Source organism: Hemiscyllium ocellatum, chromosome 9 (genome assembly GCF_020745735.1).
Source record: "Hemiscyllium ocellatum isolate sHemOce1 chromosome 9, sHemOce1.pat.X.cur, whole genome shotgun sequence".
Lineage (NCBI taxonomy): Eukaryota > Metazoa > Chordata > Chondrichthyes > Orectolobiformes > Hemiscylliidae > Hemiscyllium > Hemiscyllium ocellatum.
Genome location: NC_083409.1, coordinates 33531109 through 33557541, shown reverse-complemented (window position 1 = coordinate 33557541; position 26433 = coordinate 33531109). Strand labels below are relative to the sequence as shown.

The 26433-nt window shown below is 43.9% G+C and overlaps 1 protein-coding gene across 1 annotated transcript in view; it reads right to left on the bottom strand.

The window, feature by feature from the left end:
* Positions 1–3242: 3242 nt before the first annotated feature.
* The window catches only part of LOC132818654 (BMP/retinoic acid-inducible neural-specific protein 3-like), a 169826-nt gene continuing 146635 nt past the window's right edge, over positions 3243–26433 (bottom strand). The window contains exon 7 of the mRNA XM_060829667.1: positions 3243–4356. Within this exon, the coding sequence (XP_060685650.1) occupies positions 3243–4356 (1114 nt within the window). The remainder of the gene's footprint in view (positions 4357–26433) is intronic.

Genomic DNA, 26433 nt, shown 5'->3' with positions numbered 1-26433 from the left:
TTCAGTGGAATTAGTGCTAGAACCCATGCAGGGATGATGGATTGAATGACCTCCCTGTGTTTAGTTGTTGTCTCAATTTACATCATATATTGGACAGTATCAAGATTGCCAATATTGTACCCTAATAGAACAGAATATCTAATACAATGTGATATCTTGTATATCACTTACAAGAAGAAGTTTGGAGGGTTATCACTGTTGTCTCACAGCGCCACGGACCTGGGTTCAATTCCGGCCTTGGGCAACTGTTTGTGTGGAGTTTGCACATTCTCCCAGTGTCTGCGTGGGTTTCCTCCAGGTGCTCCGGTTTCCTCCCACAATCCAAAGATGTACAGGTTAGGTGAATTGGCCGTGCTAAATTGTTCATAGAGTTTAGGGATGTGTAGGTTAGGTGCATTAGTAAGGGGTAGATGGAAAGTGATAGGGTAGGGGAATGGGTCTGGGTGAGTTACTCTTCGGTAGGTCTTGAGTCCCTGCAGTGTGGACTTGTTGGGCCAGAAGGCCTGTTTCCAAACTGTAGGGATGCTATGATTCTATGGTTCTAAGATATGGGCCAGAAACAGGCAGGTAAGACTAGTTTAGTTTGGGATTATGATCGGCATGAACTGAAGGGTCTGTTTCTGTGCTGGATGACTCGATGGCTATAGGAAACCCTTCCTCTGAAGGAGCCATTAATAAGCTCATTGGATTACACAAGGAGACACAAACACACATGACACAGGGTTCCAAATATGGACTTTTCATCCAGATTTAATAATCAAAAATTAAACGCCCAAACCCTAATACCAGCAATAAAACAAATACAGATGAGTTTCTGTACACTGTCATTAATTTACAATGGAGCCAGAATCTGTCATTAGAAATATACAAAATGGCAGCGCACCGCACCTTTAAACAGCAAACTGCACCATTAAACAGCCACTTGACAATCGAGAACATTTCTCTCCTTAAACAAAGATACAAATAATTCTCCCCCTTGAGTGAAAGCAGCTTTCCTTTTGAACATATTTCCATATTCGAAGTTCTACAAATCCTTGAAAAGACCTTGCTTTCAAAGGAGTGTTTTGGAGATTTAGGGCCCTGACATCGGAGAGAGCGCACATTGTAAAATGTAGTGACATAGTGTGACAGCATTGTACATCAAAATTGTCTAATTAACACAGAACTGCAGAGCAATAGGCCATTTGCTATTCATTACCACATGCATAATACTGATCTCTATCAGAGTAGGTGCCATTTCATTGAGATTGAAATAAAGTTTAGCTGAGGTTAAAGGGGCACTGTTTATTTTGTTTAAGAGGCAACAGAGGAAATCTTAAAGCCAAATGGGTGAATTCGTGTAGTGCGATTCATTTTTGCAAAGGCTGTGTTTGTTTATCAATTTAGACATTATCCCTTTAAAATAGCCATTATTGGAACTGATTTTGCCAAGTAATCTGTCATTGAACATTTTCAGCTGTTCTGGCTGAATCAGGTCTCCGCTAAACTTTGCTGCACCATTGCACCATCTTTCTTCTCATGAAAAGCTGAACTTGTCTTTTCTGTCCTTCTGTTCGACAAAATCTCTGTGGCATTAAGCTGCTGCTGCTTTTCAACTCTGTCATCACTCTCTACCCAAGTTCAGGAGCCTGGGAACATCCTAGATTTGCAGATGGATTTGACTGACTGAAATGGACTATCCCCAATGCCACACAACAACAGCAACAGCAATTTTTTTTTAAATAAGTCCACTTGGTCTTTCAACAACGAATAAAGTTTTCTCTTTGGATCAGGGAAAACACAACATAGCTACAACAAAATATAAAGAATTTGTCTGATGTCTCATTTTAATTCAGATGTATTTTACCAGTTTCTCCAGAGTGCTGTCGCAACTAGTATTAATTCGAGAGGGTTTTGAGTGTGTACCCATTCCATTTATTAAAAAGCAGAAACCCTTATCTCCAAGACCATCCATTTGAACATCAGATCATCCATCCTAGCTTCCCCTATTGCTTTCAATCTGGCCTTCACAAGAAATAAGAAGATAGAAAAGCATCTAAAGGTCTTTTTACCCTGCTGAAATTTGCCTGCCCTGAACTCTTTACTGTCTGAGTAAGATCATTTTAGGATAGTTGAGAAAAGAATTATGAACAGGTAAGGACTTTTTTTTAATGCAGTAAGTTATGATGATCTGAAAGACATTTTCTTTGAGGGAACTGTCGTTGAAAAGGGAAATTCTGAAGGGCTATGTGGAAAAAAAGTAGAGATCTGGAGCTAATTGGATAGTTCTTCCTAAAATCCAGCGCAGATACGATGAGCAGAATGGTCTCAAAACTAGATGGAGGATTCTATGGGATCTTGATACTGTTAATGCTGTACTGGTTTAAACTGTGGCTATCTGCAATTCAATATCCGTAAGACTCGACTGATGCATTTAACCAAGTATTATACTGGCCACACTTTGTTACTTAATCGGTATTTATAGCCTTAGTCTTGGAGTAGCAAGATTGAGAATGTTTAGTATGTAGTGTTTCCCCAACATGATCTACGATTGCCTGTGCATGGCCTGAATCAGACCACATGCCTCCCTGTTCAAATTAAAATCACAAGAAGACTTTGTGTTAGAGCATTTTGGATCATGACTGGTCTGATCTAGAAATAGGAAACTTGACTGAGCAACCACAGCACGCCAGACTTGCATATACAGTAAAAACAATGCCATCGAAAAATATTAGTCCCTCAACACCAAATATTAAAATAATTGTACAGCGGAAACAAAGAAAGTAACAGCTCACACCATTTTTGTTTCTGTGCTGGTGTTTGCTACAGGGACATGGGTTAGGAAGGTTAATACGGACTGAGTGTCATTTCTAAGCACTCCATTGTTTCAAACAGAAAACAGATGAAACGCCTTACTCCCCAGCCCAGGCAAGGTTCAATAAATGTTCATTGTTTCCAATCAGGAAGGAGCATGATGTCATATTCCAGTTGTGTCACCAGAGTCCTGGGTAGAACATATTGTATGAATATTCAGGTGTAAGGTTGAAGAAGCTGATTCGGGGGGGCAAACAAAATGACCTCCGCTCGTCTGTTGGCTCCTGTGATAGGACACTTCCCCAGTTCAGAATAAAGACCGTTGAAAGGGGCGGGGGAGGAATCCAGTGTTAAACCAAACCAATTATGCACAAAAGAACACCGAAACAAAAAATAGAGAATGGATCCCCATATCGACACCTACGTTGTGCTGGAACCAGTGAGGAGGGTTAACTGCATAACTTGGTGGTCTCGTTTTCGATCGAGTTGATGAGTTTGGCGTTGAAGGCCTGAAGGGAGGCTTGGATCCGGACCACCTCACTGGTGGACAGCTTCAGGCGATGGCGGAGCAAGCAGGTGAAGAGATCCAGGCGCTGGTGGCCATAGGGGGAGAGCCTGTTGACACGATCCCGGATCTCCAGCAGTTGCAGCAGGGCAGAATCCTGCGAGCCCTGGGTGTATGGATAGTCCAGCTGCAGAATAAGATCCCGAATGGCGTCTGGGTCAAAGTGCATGCTGTAGCCGAAGACCTGGGCGTGGCTGATCTTCATGTAGCCCAGGTTCCTAGAAGGGTCGATGAACTCCAGTGGCTCGTAGTACACGCTATCGTTGCCGCTCGACTTAATGCGGCTCCTCAGGTAGATGTGGACCGTTTCGAAAAACGTCTTCCACTTGTTGCCCAGCATCAGGGTCCAGTTGTAACACTGCAGAGGCACATCCACTTTAGTCCTCTCCCAGTCAGGGTAGCTGTCCTCGTTTACCGGCATGAACCAGCTCTCAGAGTGACTGCCTCCGAAAGGGTTCACGTAGATAGCCAGCACAGGCTCCAATGTACTGTTTTTAGTCAAACAGATCTGTATGGTCATGCCCAAGATCATATGGACAAAGTTGGTCTTGTACTTGTTGCTCTTCAGGGTGAGCAACATGCGCTTCCTCCACGAGGGGTCGAACCAGCTGTTGAGGCGCACGTCGTTGCTGATGAAGATAGCGGGAACGATGATCTTGCTGTCCCGTTTCTGCAGCAGGTACCGAATCTCCATGTCCCGCAGGTCCTGCTCGGTCTCAAAGCCGATGTACTGCTCGGTGGGGTCAGCCACCTCTGGCCGGCACACCCCTTGGCCCAGCATGTAGCCCACGTTGCAAGCCCCGCAGCGGGTCCGGTTGTCGGTCGCGCACATGACACACGAGGTGCCCTCGCCTACCAAGCAAGGGATGGGCTTCTGGCAACTCAGCTGGTCATAAGGGCAAGTGCAGCTCCGGGTGTCCTCTGAAAATACACCAGCCAGGCCATTGTCAGTGCAGTACAGGAACGACTGGACGCGGTTGAGCCAATAGGTCATCGGCCTTTAGAGATAAACACAAAAACCACAATAATCATCTCATTAAAGGTGGAAATGGAGATGTCCCTCACTGCCCGCGCCCCCTAACACACCCACCAAAAAATCTTACAGATCTTCAGCATATACGTTTTACAATGTACAGCACCTTCACTGCAGTTAGCCAGCCTAATGTATATCCCTGGAACCTTATCAGGCAAGACTTGACACTGAACCACAGAAACAGATGTTAAGGCACAGCACCAAAGGCTTGGTCAAATATATAAGTTTTAAGGCTTGTCTTAAAAGGGATGGAGAAATGAGCTTATCCTTGAACTCAGAAACAGAAAAGATTGACCTGAGTTCTAAATCTCTATCCGGAAATCCTTTCCTGTAAATGGTGATGCGAAAGGAGTATGCAGCCAGGATCTAGGGACGAAGCTGCTGAGGACAAAGGAACCAACAATGGAAGATCTCCAATCAGAGGGATACACGAGGTGCAAGAAATACCCGAGAGTTTTCAGCTGTGTGAGATACCCAGATTGGAAGCATTGAGACCATGGAGGGGACTAAAGAAGAGGATGTAAATTTTAGCCAATCCATAGCTGTATTATCCTGATGTGGAAGAGTCTAGATTCTGTCCCTGGTCTGATTGGAACTCAGTAAGGAAAGATTGTGAAACCCTTGAACTCAGAAACAGAAAAGATCAGCCTGAGTTCTTAATCTCTATCCAGAAATCACTTCCTGTAAATGGTGATGCGAAAGGAGAACAGAGCCAGGATTAACTGATTCCCTAATACACCATCTGATGATAGTACATTCAATATATAGTGCTACAAATGAACAATGGGCCACCTAAAAAGTGATCGATGCTGGGGTCAATTAAAAATGTCAAACCTGGATTTTTTTTCTTGGATGTATATTAAATGAAGGTGCAAGCTAACCAATTAATAGAACAGCAGTGGTTGAAACATCTACTCCTATTCTGATGGACACTTGGATGTGCTGGCTGGAGCTGTCCTTTTACCTGGGAACCAAGCAGTGCAGGGAGTCAATGCAACTGGAGAGGATAGGGCTGGGAGCTGGAAGGTACCAGTAGGGGATATAAAGCAGGAAGTGCTGAAGGAGAGAGAAGTGGAGTATCTGCAGAAAGTTGATGAGATGTGGGGCAATCAAAATGGGGGACAGAGTTCATGTTCCATCTCCTCCCCATTTGTTGTGGTGATGCTAATTTCCACAACATTGATTACACGCATGTACACACACACATACACATGCACACACACACTCTCATACACACACACGCGCACACACACTCTCACACAAATACACACACTCATGCGCACGCACACACCCGCACATTCGCACACACTCTCACACACACATCTGCACGTGCACACACACTCTCACACACATACACACACATCTGCATGTGCACACATACTCTCATATACACACACACACACCCGCATATGCACACACACTCTCACACACATCCCCACACACACACCCGCATGTGCACACACACTCTCACACACATACCGCACGTGCACACACACTCTCACACACATACACACACACACACCTGCACGTGCACACAATCGAACACACTTACACACACATCCCCGCACGTGCACACACATACACACACAGACATGCACACAATCTCACACACATACACACACACCCGCACATGCACACACACTCTCACACACATATACACACTCTCATACACACCCGCACATGCACACACACTCTCACACACATATACACTCTCTCTCTCACACACACCCACACATGCACACACACTCTCACACACACCCGCACATGCACACACTCTCACACACATATACACTCTCTCACACACACACATGCACATGCACACTCACACACATATACACACTCTCTCACACACACCCACACATGCACACACACTCTCACACACACCCGCACATGCACACACTCTCACACACATATACACTCTCTCACACACACACATGCACATGCACACTCACACACATATACACACTCTCACACACACCCGCACATGCACACACACTCTCACACACATATGCACTCTCTCACACACACACACCTCCACACATGCACACACACTCTCACACACATACACACACCCACACGTGCACATACACTCTCACACACACACTCGCTCACTCATCAACGTTCTCTTCATTCCCAAATACACAATAAAATTGCTTAGGTATTCATGCAGATGGCATCACCACATCGGGGATCCTGGGTTTCCTTCGATTCTCACAGCATATCCCACAACATTTAAAAACCAGCAGATTTTGTACAGAATGGGATTTCTCCACTGAATTGTTGTCCCTGAGCCACACTGACCAGGTCATTGTCTAGATTCACTCATCTCAGACAGGCCACTGCGGTTGGCCTCACTGGTCGAAGCTAGGGGGAGGGAACATAACCCAGATTCCTCACTCCAGACTGGCACACTGTAACCTCCACTTAAAGAGCCCACACATTCATAACAGAAAATCACAGGATCAGGGTTGAGAATGGTATTGGCCACTAACATTTATTGAAGAGTTGCCAAATCCTGATCTGCTTGGTGCTTTCTCCCCACAGTCACATGTCTGATTGGGTGAATGCCTAAGGATATTGTCAACGCCACTGTTTTGGCTTCTGTCTATGAGTAGCCAGCTGTGCAAACTCATGCAGGGTGCCACGATGAGTGGAACCACTGCTCAGGAGTGAGGGACCAAATTGCCACACTTGCTCGAGAATAATCAACTAGAAGTGAGTGCATCAGGATAAAAAGACATTTCTGAAGCTGGTGATGCAAATGGTTAAAACATCCAACAGTCCCATCCAAATGTATTTCTATCTAAAGCTCTTGTAAGTGCTGTAATCCATCTCTCAGACACACGCACACATATTCAGCAAAAAGGCTGACATTAGAAAGATCTAATATAACCTGGAGCCCTCACACAAATCCGCCTCGTACTCCTCAAAATGAAATGGGTTCAAATTCTGAACTCAGAGCAATTGCTGCATTTCCAAAGTCACAGCCCGTGATTTTAATCTGCTGGCAGCCCAGGTTATTTCTGTGGCAATCGATTGAAAATAGGGATGAAGTTCAGCACTGACATCTTAACTGTCTCTGGTGTAGTGAGGGAATGCTTTGCAAGGATGGTTCTTAGTCACAGGTTGGTTAGGATGTGAGAAACACAGGAACAGGAGTTGCAATATTACATAACCTCAAAGCATCTGTAATGTGACTACTTCTGATATGTTACGACTGTCAGGAGTAACTATTTGATTGCCCATAACTGTGATTATAAATGAGAATGGAGGAATCTTTGTGCTAATTAACTGGTCCTGTCCATTCAGATTAGAACACAGGCTATAGTATCTATGATTTGGAGGTGCCAGTGTTGGATTAGGATATACAAAATTAAAAATCACACAACACCACATGATAGTCCAACGAGTTTATTTTGGAAGTACTAGCTTTCGGAACACTGCTCTTTCTTCAGGTGGTTGTGCCTGATGAAGGGGTAGCACTCCGAAAGCTAGTGCTTCAAAATAAACCTGTTGGACTATAGTGCGATGTTGCGTGATTTTTAACTTTATCATATCTCGATATAACTATGTCCAGCTCTGGTCTCCCTGTTACAGGAAGAATATTATTAAACTGGAGAGGGTTCAGAAAAGATTTATCGGGATGTTGCCAGGAATAGAAGGTTTGATTTATAAGGAGAGGCTGGTTAGACTGGGACTTTTTCCATTGGAGTGTAAGAGGTCGAGAGTTGACCTTCTAGAAGTTTTTAAAAATCATGAGGAGTATAGATAAAGTAAATGGCAGATTCCTGATGAAGGGCTTATGCCCGAAACGTCGAATTTCCTATTCCTTGGATGCTGCCTGACCTGCTGTGCTTTAACCAGCAACGCATTTTCAACGGCAGGTGTCGTTTCCCTAGGTTGGGGAATTTCAAGGCTAGGGGATATACTTTTAAGGCCAGAGGAGAAAGGTTTAAAAAAGACATGAGAGTCAACATTTTTTACACAGAGAGTGTTTCGAGTGTGAAATGAACTTTCCGAGGAAGTCATGATTTGGAGATGCCACTGTTGGATTGGGGTGTACAAAGTTAAAAATCACACAACACCAGGTTATAGACCAACAGGTTTAATTGGAAGCACACTAGCTTTTGGAGCGATGCTCCTTCATCAGGTAGTTGTGGCCCACAATCACCCGATGAAGGCGCACCGCTCCGAAAGCTCGTGTGCTTCCAATTAAACCTGTTGGTCTATAACCTGGTGTTGTGTGATTTTTAACTTCAGAGGAAGTGGTGGATGTGGGTACAGTTACAGCGTTTAGAAGTCATTCAGATAAGTGCATGTACAAGACATGTTTAGACGGATATGGGCCAAGCGCAGGCAGGTGGAACAAGTTTAGTTTGGGATTATAGTCAGCATGGACTGGTTGGACTGAACGGACTATCCCCATGCTCTATGACTAAATGACATTTTGACTTTTCGTTAAAGTATCAGCCTTGTAAATCTTTGTTGCAAGTTCCTTTGTGCCTCTATCCTTTTTGTTATATGTGACCAGAATTGTGTACAGTATCGAGAGCGTGAATGAACGAAGGCTGTAAATGTGCAAAGTAATCATGACTTCTTCATTTTTCAATACCACATTCTACAAGTGTCAGACTTGCTCCTTTTCTTTTTATTCATTAAGCCGTGTTGTTATTTTTGAAACTACTTTGCTGAAAAAAAAGTTCTCAGATCACTTTGCCCCGAACTCAGACAATTTCTTTCAAGGAGTTTGTGACCTTCTTAATCTTTCTAGCATAATGTGCCATATCACAGTTAGAATACAAAGATCAGTGCCAAGAATCTATGTTTAATATCCTAAAATGTTTCAAGGTGCTTCCATGATCATTCTCCCGTAAAATGAATATTAACACCAGGCTACGCACGGAGAGAATCAGGCAGATCACCAAAAGCTTGAGGCTTTAAGGAGGATGTTAAGGGGAGAAGCAGAGGTTGAGATTTAATTAAGAAATTCCAGTATCTAGAGCCCCTGACAGCCCAAGATGAAATTGCTAAATGTGAAGCAATTAAAATCATGGAACTCAAGAGGGTAGAATTGGAGAAACACAGACACCTTAAAACATTGGAGGGCTGGAGGAGAAACCAAAAATAAATAGGGAGAAAGTTTTAGATGGATTTGATAATGAGGTTGAGAGTTTTAAAATTTGTGTATTGCTTAACTTGACATGACTAAGCACAGATGTGATGGATGAACAAGGATTTAGGGAGTATTAGAATTTTGGATGGACCTGTCTGTGTTTTTTTTTCAACGAGGAGTGGGAACCCGGAAGTCGTCAACAGAGGCTTCTGGGAAGGTAAAAAGTTTGAGTGGTGAAGGAACCCGAGACACTACACGTGTAGTGTCTCCCACCCTCCCTCCTTCTCTAATCTTAAAAAAGGACTCAGTCGGCTGAACGAGTAAGCTACTTAGTGTTCTTGTTTTGGAGACTAAATGTAGAGTTATGGCGGCACAGGCCGTGGAATGTTCCTCCTGAAGGATGTTTGAGGTAGGGGTGACCACCGATACTCCTGCCGACTTCACCTGCAAGAAGTGCAGCCAGCTCCAGCTCCTCACAGACTGCGGTAGGGAACTGGAGCTGGAGTTGGATGAACTGAGGATTATTCGAGAGGCTGAGAGGGTGATAGACAGAAGCTACAGGGACATAGTTACGCCAGAGAACAGAGGTTATTGGGTAACAGTTAGAGGCGGGAAGGGGAGGAAGCAGGCAGTGCAGGGATCCCCTGTGGTTGTTCCCCTCAACAATACGTATACCGCTTTGGATACTGTTGGGGGGACGGCCTAGCAGGGGTAAGCTGCAGTGACCGGGTCCCTGGCACGAGGTCCGGCTCTGAGGCCCAGAAGGGAAAGGGGGAGAGGAGGAGAGCGCTAGTTATAGGAGACTCTATAGTTAGAGGGACAGACAGGCGGTTCTGTGGACATGGGCGAGACTCTCGGATGGTTTGTTGCCTCCCGGGTGCCAGGGTCCGAGACGTCTCGGACCGTGTCTTCAGAATCCTTAAGGGGGAGGTTGTGCAGCCAGAAGTTGTGGTGCACATTGGCACCAACGACATAGGTAGGAAGAGGGGTGGGGAGGTCATTCAGGAGCTCAGGGAGTTAGGCTGGAAGCTAAAAGCTAGGACGGACAGACTCGTTATCTCTGAGTTGTTGCCGGTGCCACGTGACAGTGAGGCAAGGAATAGGGAGAGAGTGCAGTTGAACACGTGGCTGCACGGATGGTGTCGGAGGGAGGGCTTCACGTATTTGGACAATTGGACTGCATTCTGGGGAAGGTGGGACCTGTACAAGCAGGACGGGTTGCACCTGAACCAGAAGGGCACCGATATCCTGGGGGGTAGGTTTGCTAGCACTCTTCGGGGGGGAGGGGTTTAAACTAATTTGGCAGGGGGATGGGATCCGGACTTGTAGTCCAGCAAGTAGGCTAGCTGCTTTTCAGGATGTCCAAGAATGTAGGGAGGCTGTGGAGAAGGTAGCACTGATAGGGAATACTTGTGGACACAGAGATGGGATCAAGTGTGTATACTTCAACGCAAGGAGTATCAGAAATAAGGTGGGTGAACTTAAGGCGTGGATTGTACTTGGGATTACGATGTTGTGGCCATCACGGAAACGTGGATAGAAGTGGGACAGGAATGGTTGTTGGAGGTTCCTGGTTACAGATGTTTCAGTAAGATTGGGGGGATGGTAAAAAAGGAGGGGGGGTGTTGGCATTGCTAATTTGAAATAGTATAACGGCTGCAGAAAGGCAGTTCAAGGGGGATCTGCCTTTGGAGGTAGTATGGGCTGAAGTCAGAAATAGGAAAGGAGCAGTCATCTTGTTGGGTGTTTACTATAGGCCCCCCAATAGCAGCAGAGATATGGAGAAACAGATTGGGAAACAGATTTTGGAAAGGTGCAGAAGCCACAGGGTAGTAGTCATGGCGATTTCAACTTCCCAAATATTGATTGGAAGCTCTTTAGATCAAGTAGATTGGATGGGGTGGTGTTTGTGCAGTGTGTCCAGGAAGCTTTTCTAACTCAGTATGTAGATTGTCCGACCAGAGGGGAGGCCATATTGGATTTGGTACTTGGTAACGAACCGGGACAAGTGATGGGCTTGTTAGTGGGTGAGCATTTTGGTGATGGTGACCACAATTCTGTGACTTATGGAGAGAGATAGGTGCGTGCAACAGGGCAGGTTTTACAATTGGGGGAAGGGTAAATACGATGCTGCAAGACAGGATCTGAGGAGCATAAATTGGGAGCACAGGCTGTCAGGGAAGGATGTAGTTGAAATGTGGAACTTTTTCAAGGAACAGATACGACATGTCCTTGATATGTATGTACCTGTCAGGCAGGAAACAGATGGTCGTGTGAGGGAACCTTGGTTGACGAGGGAGGTTGAATGTCTTGTAAGGAGGAAGAAGGAGGCTTACATAAGGCTGAGGAAACAAGGTTCAGACAGAGCATTGGAGGGATACAGAATAGCCAGGAGGGAGCTGAAGAAAGGGATTAGGAGAGCTAAGAGAGGGCATGAAAAATCTTTGGCAGGTAGGATCAAGGATAACCCCAAGGCCTTTTATGCGTATGTGAGAAACATGAGAATGATGAGGACAAGGGTAGGTCCGATCAAGGACAGTAGTGGGAGATGGTGTATCGAGTCGGAAGAGATAGGAGAGGTCTTGAATGAGTACTTTTCTTCAGTATTTACAAATGAGAGGGACCGTATTGTTGAAGAGGAGAGTATGAAATGGACTGGTAAGCTAGAGTAGATACTTGTTAGGAAGGAAGATGTGTTGGGCATTTTGAAAAACTTGAGGATAGACAAGTCCCCCGGGCCTGATGGGATATATCCTAGGATTATGTGGGAAGCAAGAGAGGAAATTGCAGAACCGTTGGCAATGATCTTTTCGTCTTCACTGTCAATGGGGGTGGTGCCAGGGGACTGGAGAGTGGTGAATGTTGTGCCCCTGTTCAAAAAAGGGAATAGGGATAACCCCGGGAATTACAGGCCTGCTAGTCTTACTTCGGTGGTAGGCAAAGTAATGGAAAGGGTACTGAGGGATAGGATTTATGAGTATCTGGAAATACACTGCTTGATTAGGGACAGCCAGCATGGATTTGTGAGGGGTAGGTCTTGCCTTACAAGTCTTACTGAATTCATTGAGGAGGTGACCAAGCATGTGGATGAGGTTAGAGCAGTGGATGTAGTGAATGTGGATTTTAGTAAGGCATTTGATAAGGTTCCCCATGGTAGGCTTATGCAGAAAGTCAGGAGGCATGGGATAGTGGGAAGTTTGGCCAGTTGGATAGAGAACTGGCTAACCAGTCGAAGTCAGAGAGTGGTGGTAGATAGTAAATATTCAGCCTGGAACCCGGTTACAAATGGAGTTCCGCAGGGATCAGTTCTGGGTCCTCTGCTGTTTGTAATTTTTATTAATGACTTGGAAGAGGGAGTTGAAGGGTGGGCCAGTAAATTTGCAGACGATTCAAAGATTGGTGGAGATGTGGATAGTGAGGAGGGCTGTTGTTGGCTGCAAAGGGACTTAGATATAATGCAGAGCTGGGCTGAGGAGTAGCAGATGGAGTTCAACCCTGCCAAGTGTGAGGTTGTCCATTTTGGAAGGACAAATAAGAATGCAGAATACAGGGTTAACGGTAGGGTTCTTAGCAACGTGGAGGAGCAGAGGGATCTTGGGGGGTCTATGTTCATAGATCTTTGAAAGTTGCCACTCAGGTGGATAGAGCTTGTAAGAAGGCCTATGGTGTATTAGCGTTCATTAGCAGAGGGATTGAATTCAAGAGTTGTGAGGTGATGTTGCAGCTGTACAGGACTTTGGTTAGGCCACATTTGGAGTACAGTGTGCAGTTCTGGTCACCTCACTTTAGGAAAGATGTGGAAGCTTTGGAGAGGGTGCAGAGAAGATTTACCAGGATGTTGCCTTGAATGGAGAATAGGTTGTACGAGGATAGGTTGAGGGTGCTAGGCCTTTTCTCATTGGAATGGCGAAGGATGAGGGGTGACTTGATAGAAATTTATAAGATGATCAGGGGGATAGATAGAGTAGACAGTCAGAGACTTTTTCTCCAGTTACAACAGAGTGTTACAAGGGGATATAAATTTAAGGTGAAGGGTGGAAGGTGTGGGGGGATGTCAGGGGTAGGTTCTTTACCCAGAGAGTGGTGGGGGCATAGAATGCGCTGCCTGTGGGAGTGGCAGAGTCAGAATCATTGGTGACCTTTAGGCAGTAATTGGATAGGTACATGGATAGGTGCTTAAGCTAGGACAAATGTTCGGCACAACATCGTGGGCCGAAGGGCCTATTCTGTGCTGTATTGTTCTATGTTCTATGTTCTATGACCTCAAGTTCCTAGAGGATAGAAACTCAAAAGTGGTTTGGAATAGTCAATTCTAAAAGTAATAAAGGCATGGTTTAAGGTTTCAGCAGCAGAGCAGCTGAGGCAGTAACAGAAACAAAATCAGAATTTACTGGAGGAACTCAGCAGGTCTGGTAACATGTGTTGGCAGAAAGCAGAGTTACTGTTTCGGGTCCAGAGTTTCCTTATGTCCACCAATGCTGAGTTTTTCATCAATTTCTGTTTTTTGTTTCTGATTTCCAGCATCCACAGTTTTTGTTTTGGTTAGAGTTGGGCAATGAAATAAGAGGGAAATAGGTAGTCTTCAGGTTGAGCAGACAGGTGGTCTTGAGTCAAGTATTAGAAAGTTGAGAACAGTTCGGTTTAAACTCAAGCAATTGTCAGGAAGAGGAATGGAGGCAGTTTATAGGGAATGAAATGAGTTGTGGGGAATAAAAAATGATGGCTTTCACTGGGAGGCATTACTACTTATCCAGGACTAGGTTTCCAGGCAAGCTGTGTGAACATTTAGATGTATAGGAGAAGTTGAGAGAGGTGATGATGAGGCAAAGCAGAAATGGAGGCTATTCAACCCATTACATCTCTGTTAGACTTGCCCTAATTGAAATTCATTTGTCAATGAAATGCCTACTTTTCAAGTTTATTTATGTCTTCTTCTATTTGTGGTACAGGTAGTTCTGCTATAATGCGTGTTTCGGTAATGCAAATTTAAATAACACGATTGACGAATTGAGGACACTGTTTCTATAGTGCAAGCTTTTAAAGCATGTGTTGGTTGTAACACATTTATATCACTAACACTTGAAGTGCAAATTCTTTCTGTAAATGGTGAACAACAGACCAACAATACTCTCAGCACCAATTCCTATGGACTATCACTTTTTCTTGCTAGAATAACTACCTATAGCCTCTACCCTGTCCTTCCTGTTTTATAGCTGGCTTACTCCTGGTACTGCTACTGTCTCTCATTCTCTGACTATAGTCATGACTTATTGTGTAGAACATTACTCAAAACCTTTTGACAATTTAACTATAAGTGCCTAATCATTCTGCTAATGTTTCTGAAATAATTCAAAAAGTTTGATAAAACATGACTTTTATTATCAAAATGCATGCTGACTTATCTCCATTACATTTTCAGTTTCTGGATGTTTTCTACTGAATCTTTGACTAAAGATTCCATTAAGATTAACACCACTGATTGACGCAGACATTTCATGAAATTGTTTATCTCCCTTTCTAAATATACAAAAATAACATTAGTTGTCCATTAGACCCTTCACACGACTCCCTTTTCTAATGCATTAAGTTTAGAAAGTGGTTTATTTGTTTAAGATGGTTTCATGTGAATCAATGTTCCTTTAAAGATTATATGTTCATAGAATCCCTACAGTGTTGAAACAGGCCCTTCAGCCCAATATGTCCACACCAATCCACTGAAGAATAACCCACCAAACCCATTCCCCTACCCTATATTTACCCGAGTAATGCACTTAACCTACACATCTCTGACACTCCAGGCAATTTAACGTTGCCAATTCACCTGACTTGAATATCTTTGGATCATGGGAGGAAACCCACACAGACAGTCACGCAAGGCTGAAATCGACATCCCTGGCGTTATGAGGCAGCAGTGTTAACCAATGAGCCACCATGCTGCACAGAGTGAATTTTTTTTTAAGTGTGCAATCTTTTTAATTTTTGATTTGCATGGTCATTCAGATGTGTTGTTCATCACAGATTGAGACCTCAACTGTATCTTGAAAGCTGCTCTGTGGCTGTGCAGGAGTGAGTGAGTGACCTGAAGTATGTGTATGGCGTCTTTACTGCTAAGCTGCCAGAGATCAGAATACAATGAAATGGCATGAGGTTCCACATCCCTATTCAAGTGCAAAAGATACATGGACAGAGCAAAGATGAAGGATCCATATCCCCATTGTGTATAGGAGTAGAACGTATACCCAAGGAGAGTGACCCAGGAACCACATCTCTACAAGCTTCAGGACTCAAATGTGTACATGATATTAAAGTTAGCTTCAGATCCTTACAAGATATGGAATTAAGTTTTATATCCAAAACTCTATAAAATCCAGGAGTCACATCTCCAGCCAACTCAATACAAGAGTGTGATACAGTATCCTTACTGCTGTGGAAGGCTTTGCACTTGAAGTTAATGGAATTGCAAAAGCCATGATGACCAGACTGAAACAGTATTCAGAAGTGCCTTTTATAGCAGTGGAAGCTGTATGTTAAAGAAAATTGGTGTAATAACCCCATTTTGGAGTCCACAGCAAAACAAAAACCCTTGATGCATTGTCATGAAATCAATAATCTTGCTGAGAAAGGTGACGAGGTTGGCTGGAGCTGCGAAAGGAAATGTTAGCCTGTTTCTGGGAGACATGCTGTTCCTTGTATAGGGACTATCAAAGACATTGTTAGGGTAGTGGACAGGCAGAATTACCCTGCATCACACTATGCCGTAGTCTTGACAGCTTATGTATTACTTTAGTCTGGATCTAGAGGGTGTTCCATCTAGCCTCTGGTTGGTGTTGGTATATTTTTGTTAAGAATTCATGGAAGGTGGGCATCATTGGCTAGGCCAGCATTTTTTGCCCATCCCTAGCTACCCTGGAGAAGGTGGTGGTAAGTTGTTTTCTTGAACTGCTGCTGCCTTTGAGGTGTAGGAATACCCACAGTGCTGAATAGAAGGAAATTACAGGATTTTGACCCAGCGACTATGAGGAACAGTGATATAGTTCTTTGTCAGAAAGGTAAATGGCTTTCAGAGAAACTAGAAAGTAGTTCCCATGCATCAGTTGCCCTGTCTGCCCAAGTGGTACAGGTCATGGGTTTGGAAAGGCTTGGAGAGTTATTGCAAAGCAGATGGTACACTCTGCTGCCATTGTGCACACTGTGCCTCAGTGCTGAAGGGATTGGGTATCAAAGGTGGTGGATTTGATGACCATGAATCAGTCTGCTTTGGCCTGGATAGTGTCAAGCCTTTGAGTGCTGTTCAAGCTCCACCTATTCAGGCAAATGAAGAGCATTCCATCTCATTCCTGCTTTTTAGATGGAGGACAGGCTTTGGGGAGTTGGAAGTGAGCTACTTATCACTGAATTCTTAGCTTCTAAACTGCTCATATAGCTACAGTATTTATCTGGCTTGTCCAGTTTAGTTTTTGGTTAACACTAGCACTCAAGATGTTGATAGAAGGGGATTCAGCGATGTTTAAATCATTGAATGTCAACAGGAAATGGTTAGATTTTCTCTTGTTGGTAATGGACATTGTCTGGCACTTGTGTGGCACAAATAGTACTTGCAATTTATCAGCCCCAAACCTGGATGTTGGCCAGGATTTGCTGCAATTGGGCACTGACTGCTTCAGTATCTGAAGGGCTGTGGCTGGTGCTCGTCATTGTGTGATCATCAGTGAACACCCTTACTTCTGATATTCAGAAGGAAGGAAGGTCGATGAAACAGATAAACATGGCTAGGCCCAGGACACTACTCTGAGAAACACCTGCAGAGATGTCCTTGGATTGAGATAATTGATCTCCAACAGCCACAATCAACTTCCTTTCTGCTCTATATGACTTCAGCCTGAAGAAAATATATCCTTTGCTTCCCATTAGCTTCAGTTTCGCTAGTGCCACTCAATGTCATAGAACATAGAACATAGAACATAGAAGGATACAGCGCAGTACAGGCCCTTCGGCCCTCGATGTTGCGCCGACCGAATCCTACCTAACCTATACTAGCCCAATAACTTCCAAATGCCTATCCAATGCCCGCTTAAATGACCATAAAGAAGGAGAGTTCACCACTGATACGGGCAGGGCATTCCATGAACTCACAACCCGCTGTGTGAAGAATCTACCCCTAACATCTGTCCTATACCTACCACCCCTTAATTTAAAGCTATGTCCCCTAGTAACACCTGACTCCATTAGCGGTAAAAGGTTCTTAGTATCTACCCTATCTAAACCCCTAATCATCTTATACACTTCTATCAGATCTCCCCTAAACCTCCTCTTCTCCAATGAGAACAGCCCCAAGTGCCTCAGCCTTTCCTCATAAGATTTTCCTACCATTCCAGGCAACATCCTGGTAAACCTCCTCTGCGCTCGTTCTAAAGCTTCCACATCCTTCCTATAGTATGGCGACCAAAATGCACACAATACTCCAGATGAGGCCTCACCAGAGTCTTATACAACTGCAACATGACCTCAGGACTCCGGAACTCAATTCCCCTGCCAATAAAGCCCAGTACACCATATGCCTTCCTCACAGCACTATTTACCTGGGTGGCAACTTTCAGAGATCTGTGTACATAGACACCAAGATCCCTCTGCTCATCCACACTACCAAGTAGCCTACCATTAGCCCAGTAATCCATCATCTTGTTATTCCTACCAAAGTGAACGACTTCGCACTTAGCTACATTGAATTCCATTTGCCACATTTCCGCCCAGCTCTGCAACTTATCTATATCCCGCTGTAACCTACCACTTCCTTCCTCACTATCCACAACTCCACCGACTTTTGTGTCATCCGCAAACTTGCTTACCCAGCTTTCAAGTCCTTCCTCTAGATCATTTATAAAGATAACAAAAAGCAATGGTCCCAAAACAGATCCTTGTGGTACACCGCTAGTAACTGCGCTCCAAGATGAACATAATCCATCAACTACTACCCTCTGTCTCCTTCCAGCCAGCCAATTCCTAATCCAAACCTCTAATGTATCCTCAATGCCATACCTCCGAAGTTTTAGCATTAGCCTACCATGGGGAACCTTATCGAACGCCTTACTAAAATCCATATACACAACATCTACTGCTTTACCCTCATCCACTTCCTTAGTCACCTTCTCAAAGAACTCAATAAGGTTTGTGAGGCACGACCTGCCCTTCACAAAACCATGCTGGCTATCCCTGATCACGTGATTCCTACCCAGATGTTCATAAATCTTATCCCTTACCATTCTCTCTAAGACTTTGCCCACCACTGAAGTCAGACTCACTGGCCTATAGTTACTAGGGCTATCCCTACTCCCTTTCTTGAACAATGGGACCACATTCGCTATCCTCCAGTCCTCTGGTACTATTCCCGTTGACAATGACGACATAAAAATCCAGGCCAATGGCTCTGCTATCTCCTCCCTAGCTTCCCATAGGATCCTGGGGTAAATGCCATCAGGCCCAGGAGACTTATCTATATTCATCCTTTCCAATATTCCCAAAACCTCTTCCCTGCATATTTCCAGGGCATCCATTCTAATTATTTGTGATTCCATATTCACATCAGCAACAGTGTCCTGTTCCTGAGTGAATACTGATGAAAAGTACTGATTTAATGTCTCTCCAATCTCCTCCGCCTCCACACACAACTTCCCACTACTATCCTTGACTGGACCGATACCTACCCTAGTCATCCTTTTATTCTTGACATACCTATAGAAAGCCTTTGGGTTTTCCCTAATCCTACCAGCTAAAGACTTTTCATGTCCCCTTCTCGCATCTCTTAGCTCCCTCTTTAGCTCCTTCCTGGCTACCTTATAACTCTCAATCGCCCCTACTGAACCTTCACGCCTCATCTTTACATATGCCGCCTTCTTCCCTTTCACAAGGGACTCCAATTCCTTACTAAACCACGGCTGCCTCACAAGGCCGTTTACACCATGCCTGACTGGTACATACCTATCGAGGACACGCAGTAGCTGCTCCTTGAACAATCCCCACATCTCATTAGTGTTCTTCTCTTGAAGCCTGTTTTTCCAATCCACACAACCTAAGTCATGCCTCACTGCATCATAATTTCCCTGCCCCCAGCTATAGCTCTTGCCCTGCGGCACACGATTATCCCTCTCCATCACTAAAGTAAAAGTCACCGAGTTGTGGTCACTGTCCCCGAAGTGCTCACCTACCTCCAAGTCTAACACCTGGCCTGGTTCATTACCTAGAACCAAATCCAATATAGCCGCCCCTCTTGTTGGCCTGTCGACATATTGTGTCAGGAAACCCTCCTGCACACATTGTACAAACACCGACCCATCTAATGAACTCGAGCTATAGCTCTCCCAGTCAATAACTGGGAAGTTAAAGTCCCCCATAACAACCACCCTGCTACCTTCACTCTTTTCCTGAATCATCCTCGCAATATTATCCTCTACTTCTCTAGGACTATTAGGAGGCCTGTAGAAAACACCTAACAGGGTGACCTCACCTTTCCTATTTCTAACCTCAGCCCAAACTACCTCAGATGGCAAGTCCTCTTCCATCGTCCATTCCACTGCTGTGATACTGTCTTTGACAAGTAATGCCACGCCTCCCCCTTTTTTACCCCCATGTCTGATCCTACTAAAACATTTGAACCCTGGAACGTGCAACAGCCATTCTTGTCCCTGTTCTACCCACGTCTCTGTAATGGCCACAACATCGAAGTCCCAGGTACCAACCCACGCTGCAAGTTCACCTACCTTATTCCTTATACTTCTGGCATTGAAGTATACACACTTCAATCCACCTTTCTGGTTACAGGCACCCTCCTTAGAGATCTCTGCATTATTCCTAACCTCCCTACACTCAAGGTCCTGTACCCTAAAGCTACAGTCCTGGTTCCCATGCCCCCGCGGAGTTAGTTTAAACCCTCCCAAAGAGCACTAGCAAACCTCCCCCCAAGGATACTGGTGCCCCTCAGGTTCAGGTGTAGCCCATCCTTTTTATAGAGGTCCCACCTTCCCCAGAAAGGACCCCAGTTGTCCAGAAACCGGAATCCCTCCCTCCTGCACCATCCCTGTAGCCACGCATTTAACTGCTCTCTCTCCCTATTCCTCGACTCTCTATCACGTGGCACGGGTAACAAACCAGAGACTACAACTCTGTTTGTTCTAACTCTGAGCTTCCAACCTAGCTCCCTGAAAGCCTGTCTGACATCCTCACCCTTCTTCCTACCTATATCGTTGGTGCCAACGTGGACCACGATCTGGGGCTGCTCCCCCTCCCCCTTAAGGACCCGGAAAACACGATCAGCGACATCACGTACCCTTGCACCTGGGAGGCAACATACCAAACGTGAGTCCCTGTCGCCCCCACAAAACCGTCTGTCTGTACCCCTCACTATCGAGTCCCCAAGAACTATTGCTCTACCTTTCTCCACCCTACCCTTCTGAGCAACGGGGCCAGGCTCTGTGCCAGAGGCCTGAACCTCGTTGCTTGCCCCTGGTAAGTCATCCCCCCCACAAGTATCCAAAACGGTATACTTGTTCTTGAGGGGAATGACCGCAGGGGGTCCCTGCACTGGCTTCCTCCTCCCACTCCCCCTCACTGTAACCCATCTATCTTGAACTTTCGGAGTAACTACTTGCCTAAAGCTCCGATCTATGACCTCCTCTGCCTCCCGAATGATCCGCAGTTCATCCAACTCCAGCTCCAGTTCCCTAACACGGGTTTGGAGGAGCTGGAGATGGGTGCACTTCTTGCAAGTGTACTCAGCAGGGACGCTAATGGCTTCCCTCACCTCATACATGTTGCAAGAGGAACATTGCCCTCTCTGCACTGCCATCCCTCTAAAAGTAAGCTTTCCTTAAAAAAAAACAACAAAAACCAACTAAATCTAAAGAAACAAACAAGGAAAATGCAGCACTTACCCGCTAGTCACAATTGGTCTTATTATTAGGTTAGAGGAGGTGGAAGGGTGGGAGGCACTACTCGTGTAGTAACTCATACTCAGTCATATGTTATCTTGATGTCAGGTGCCTTAACTCTCACCTCCCTTCTGGAGGTCAGCTCTTTTGCCCACCTTTTGAACAAGGCTGTAATAGGGTGAGGAGCTGAGTGCATTTACTGAAACTCAAACTGGATGTGCCAGTATTGCAGAGCTCAGATATGATTTGTTAGTAATAAGATTACTTAGCCCTCATTATTACATGCTATCTCTTCTGTTTGGCATGCAAGTAGTTCTGCATTGTGCGTGTTGCTGCTCCTGGCTTGACTTCCTGCACATTGCAATGATGCAGGGTTGATACCTTTGATTGACAATAATGGTGGAGTGATAGAAATTCTGGCCCATGTAGTTATAGATTGTGGCTGAATACAGTTCTACTCCTGAGGACCAACAGCATCTTATGGATGTCCAGGTTTGAGTTGCTAGTTCTGTCCAAAGTTTGTCCTGTTCAGCGATGTGGTGATGCCACACAATCTGACAGAGAACATGGTCAGTGTGAAAATGGGATTTTGTCTCCACAAATGATGGTGTTATGATCACTTTTACTGTTACTGTCATGGAGAATATGTATTTATGGCATATGGATTAATGAGGACATCATCAACTAACTTTTGTTTTGCTCTTGCTGGTTCCCTCCAGACCTGTCTCGGACTCAGTCTAGCAGCAGTAACAGAATGGAAGTGTTTCTGGTATCCAGGAGGTCAGCAACTAACATATGAGTAGAGAGAAATTCATTTCCTCGCAATAGAGCTGTTCAACATGCTGTGGAGCTCAGTAAGTAGCAAATGTCCATAAGAACTATGAAGTAAGTACCATGTCTCCTACTCCCGATCTTGACATGCCACTTCAATGTTATGGATGTCGAAAGAGAGTATCAGCTTAATTTACACAGTTTCTCTTCATAAGAGAGTGATCACGTCCCAGGAAGTAATCTGGTAGACCTTTGCTGAACCACCTCAAATTCAAGTATATACATCCTTGTAAGACCAAAGCTATGCATTATACTCCATATGTGGTCTTACTTTAGCCCTGCACAATTATAGGATCACTTCCTTATTCTTGTACTCTCATGCTCTTTAAATAAGGGCAAAAACTTCCCAATTGCTAACTTTATATGTTCTTTGAACGAGTAAACCAAATCTCTCCAAATATCACCTCTTAGGTTTTTCACCCTTTAAAACGTATTCCAGTTCCTACTCTTGTTACTGAAGTAGGTCGTCTTCCATCCCCACATTATAATCCATCTGAAACTCGTTGGCCACTTGCTTAAACTGTCATATCTCATTGCAGCCTTTGTATCATCCTCCTAGCTTGCATCCCACTTTTAATTGTGTCATCAAAACTTAGTGATATTACTCTTGGCCTGATCCACTAAGTCTAAATCTACAGGCCCCTTTGTCATTCTTTATTTTTGATATGTAACTTGCAACTTCTTCTGTGAAGACAAATAAAAAGATACTTGTTCCAGTATCCAAATTTCCTAACACTGCATAATCATTTTGAGTCATAGACTCATACAGCATGGAATCAGATCCTTCAGTTCATCTCATCCATTCCACACACTAACCATTTTCAGTGTAAAACCATTGTCCCCCATGTTTTTAATTTTTATCTCCTCTCACCTTAACAACATGCCCCCTAGTTTAAACCTGAGGGAAAAAGACCTTTACCATTCACCTTACCTCTGTCCCTCATGATTTTATAAGCTTCTCTAAGGCCACTCCTCAACCTCCTATGTTCCAGTGAAAAAAGTCCCATTCTATCCAGCCTATTTTTGTAACTCAAACCTTCCATTCCCGGCAACATCCCAGTAAGTCTTTTCTGAACCCTCTACAGTTTTCTTCCTACGACACGGCAACCAGAACTACACACAGTTCTTCAGAAAAGGCCTCATTAACCTCAACATGACTTCGCAACTCTTATACTCAAAGGTTTGTGCAATGAATGAAAGCATTCTTTTCAACATTGTAACTGTCCCTGCATTTCTCTGTAACTTTCTCTGGCAGTTCATTCCACATATGAACCAGCCTCTATGTGAAAAGTTCCCCTTAGGTCTCCTCTCTATCTGAGGGACCAGTATTTATTCTGGCTACTCTCCTGCTTTTGATATATTTCTAAAACTCATTCAATCTGTTTTTATTTTTCTGATTCATTAACATGAATATTCCACGTTTCCACTCAATTTTTGGTCACATTTTGCTGGTTTCCAAAACAGGTCTAACCCTGTGACTTACCATTATTCTTTTAACTATTTGAAGTCTCTTGTTTATATTGAATACTGTCCTGAACTCCCCAGTATGCCTCAGATGGATACTTTTAGTTGTGTTATTACCTTTTACTGGAATATATGTTTGTTGGATTATTTGGATCCTGCTGTTTATTTGAAGCCATACATTTTAGACTTTTTACTCACTTAGCCTTAGCCATTTCTCTTCCCTCATTTCGAAATTTGTCTCTGATTAAGTTTGAGATTCTTGATTTGAACTGGTGTGCCATTTTCAAGTATAATATGAAATTTAATCATATCATGATTAATCTTTCCCACAGGTTTTGTTTTTATTTGTGGCATTACTAATTAAAGTGGCCTCATTGCATGATTCAAGATCAAAAATAATTTTACTTCTGAGGTAGCATCATGGCACAGTGGCTGGTACTGCTGCCTCTTAACACAGAGTTTGGTTCCAGCCTCGGGTGACTGTCTGTGTGGAGTTTGCACATTCTCCCTTTGTCTGCGTGGGTTTCCTCCGGGTGCTCCTGTTTTCTCCCACAGTCCGCCGATGAGCAGGTTAAGCGGATTGGCCATACCGAAATTGGCCATAAGTATTCAGGGATGTGTAGATTAGGTGGATTAGCCATAGTTAAAAGAAATTGTGGGGTTACAGGATATGGTAGGGGACTGGGTCTGGGTGGGAGGGTTGGTGCAGATCCAATGGCTGAATGGCCTCCTTCCTCTCTGTAAGGGTTCTACCATTCCAGTTAGTTCCAGAATGCATTATTTCAGTATGTGAAAAGACTCTACAAATCATCTTTTGGGCTTCCATGATCAATTTCATTAATCCAGAGAAGATATGAAGATGAAAGACCCCCATGTTCAACAACTTGCCTTTGCTACAAAGTCCATTTACATTTGTGCATAATGATCTGTCCAATACAATAACAATTATTGTTAGGGGCCTTTCCCATCAGTCCTTGTTATTCCCAATTTCCAGTCAAACTGATTGTCTCTTGATCTGAGCCAAGATCCACTTTCACTACCATTCATATTTTACTGTCAGGTCTCTGCCTCTTCCTTTTCCGTGCTGCTTATCTTCTTTATCATCTTAAAATGAAGAATGTGCAATGTGATTGAGAATGATACTTGATGAATTGCTACTTCAGAGAGCCAGGACAAACACTGAATGGTCTCCTTCAGTGGTGAATCCATTTAGTTATGCTGTAATCTTTTCGACATGTTATGGACCACGGAATATTTATTTCCCAACCTTGGTCACTTAACATCATGTGTGTCAAATGGTGATTGCATCTAAACCATTTATCTGAATTTGTTATGAATGCTTCACACATTAAAGACAAAGAGCTTTCATTTTAATTATTTACACGCTACCATTCTTTCTGTCCTACTCTGCTATGTTACTCAAATTAAAATGTTGCTGTAATGACTCAGAGCTTCCCTTTAAACTTGTACATTTCTCTTCAACTGACCCCTCCTCCTTCTTTCAATTTTTAAAACTCTGTCCACATATTTCACATTGAAAAGCAAATATGGTGGCAGGTATGGGCTCTAAACTCCAGAGGTGAGTTGCAAATGTCAATGCACTTCCATCTCCTATACTCTTAAAGCAGTAGATTTCAAATTTTGAAGAGAGACCCTTTTGTCTACTTTGCCCCAGGATACTCTCCATTCTTCCAGTGTCAAATAAGTAACTTCTGTAAGATACTACAAGTAAGCATCTATCTGACCTGATAGATTGGGATTGGCATATGGTCCTGATATCAGCATTTAAACATAAGTGCGATGGAAAAGGGAGAGAGTCTGATTGCTAATGGGAGAAGTATCTTGCACCAAAAAGATTTCAGGTGATTGGCTGCTCTGATGCGCCTTGTAAGCCTAAATTTTGAACACAGATATAGAAAAGCACACTTACAAACATAAGACACAGGACAGGCATGCACACACATGCATATTAGATGGGACGCACTGATCGTGGAGTAAAAGACACTGATAGTGAAATAGAACAAGCTACTTTGAGATGAGTTGATAGTGAGTTGAGAGACGCTGATAGTGAGGTAACATCCACTAATTGTGAGTATGGGATACACCAGGGGCTTTGAATGTTGTTATTTAACAAGAGCAATTCAGAGATGTGTTACCTTCTAAACATGCGGCAGGGTTTATTTACAGGAGTTTTCTACACCCAGGCTTAACCAATCAAGCATTGTGACCATAGATATCAGTTACCAGATCCTGTAATTAAATCTGGTAAAACACATTGATAGTAAGGTGGACAAATATAATACTGCGGTGGGACATATCAATAGAATTCTTTATTCACCCTTAGGATGTGTTTGTCGTCGATAATGCAATAATTTATTACTCATCCCTAATCACCAGTGAACTGAGTGGCTAACTAGACCATTTCAAAGGGTACCAAAAAGCAACCACTGGTGTCATGTAGGCCAAAACAGTTAAGGATGGCCGAGTTTCCTCCCTGAAGGACAATGGTGAACCAAATAGATTTCTAACAGTCATGTTCACATGGCCATCCTGATGCCAGTTTTTATTTCCTGACTGTATTCCTTTAAATTCAACACAAAGTTCACAATCTATGACAGGGTTTGAACCTAGCTGAAAATGTGTTGCTGGAAAAGCGCAGCAGGTCAGGCAGCATCCAAGGAACAGGAGATTCGATGTTTCGGGCATAAGCCCT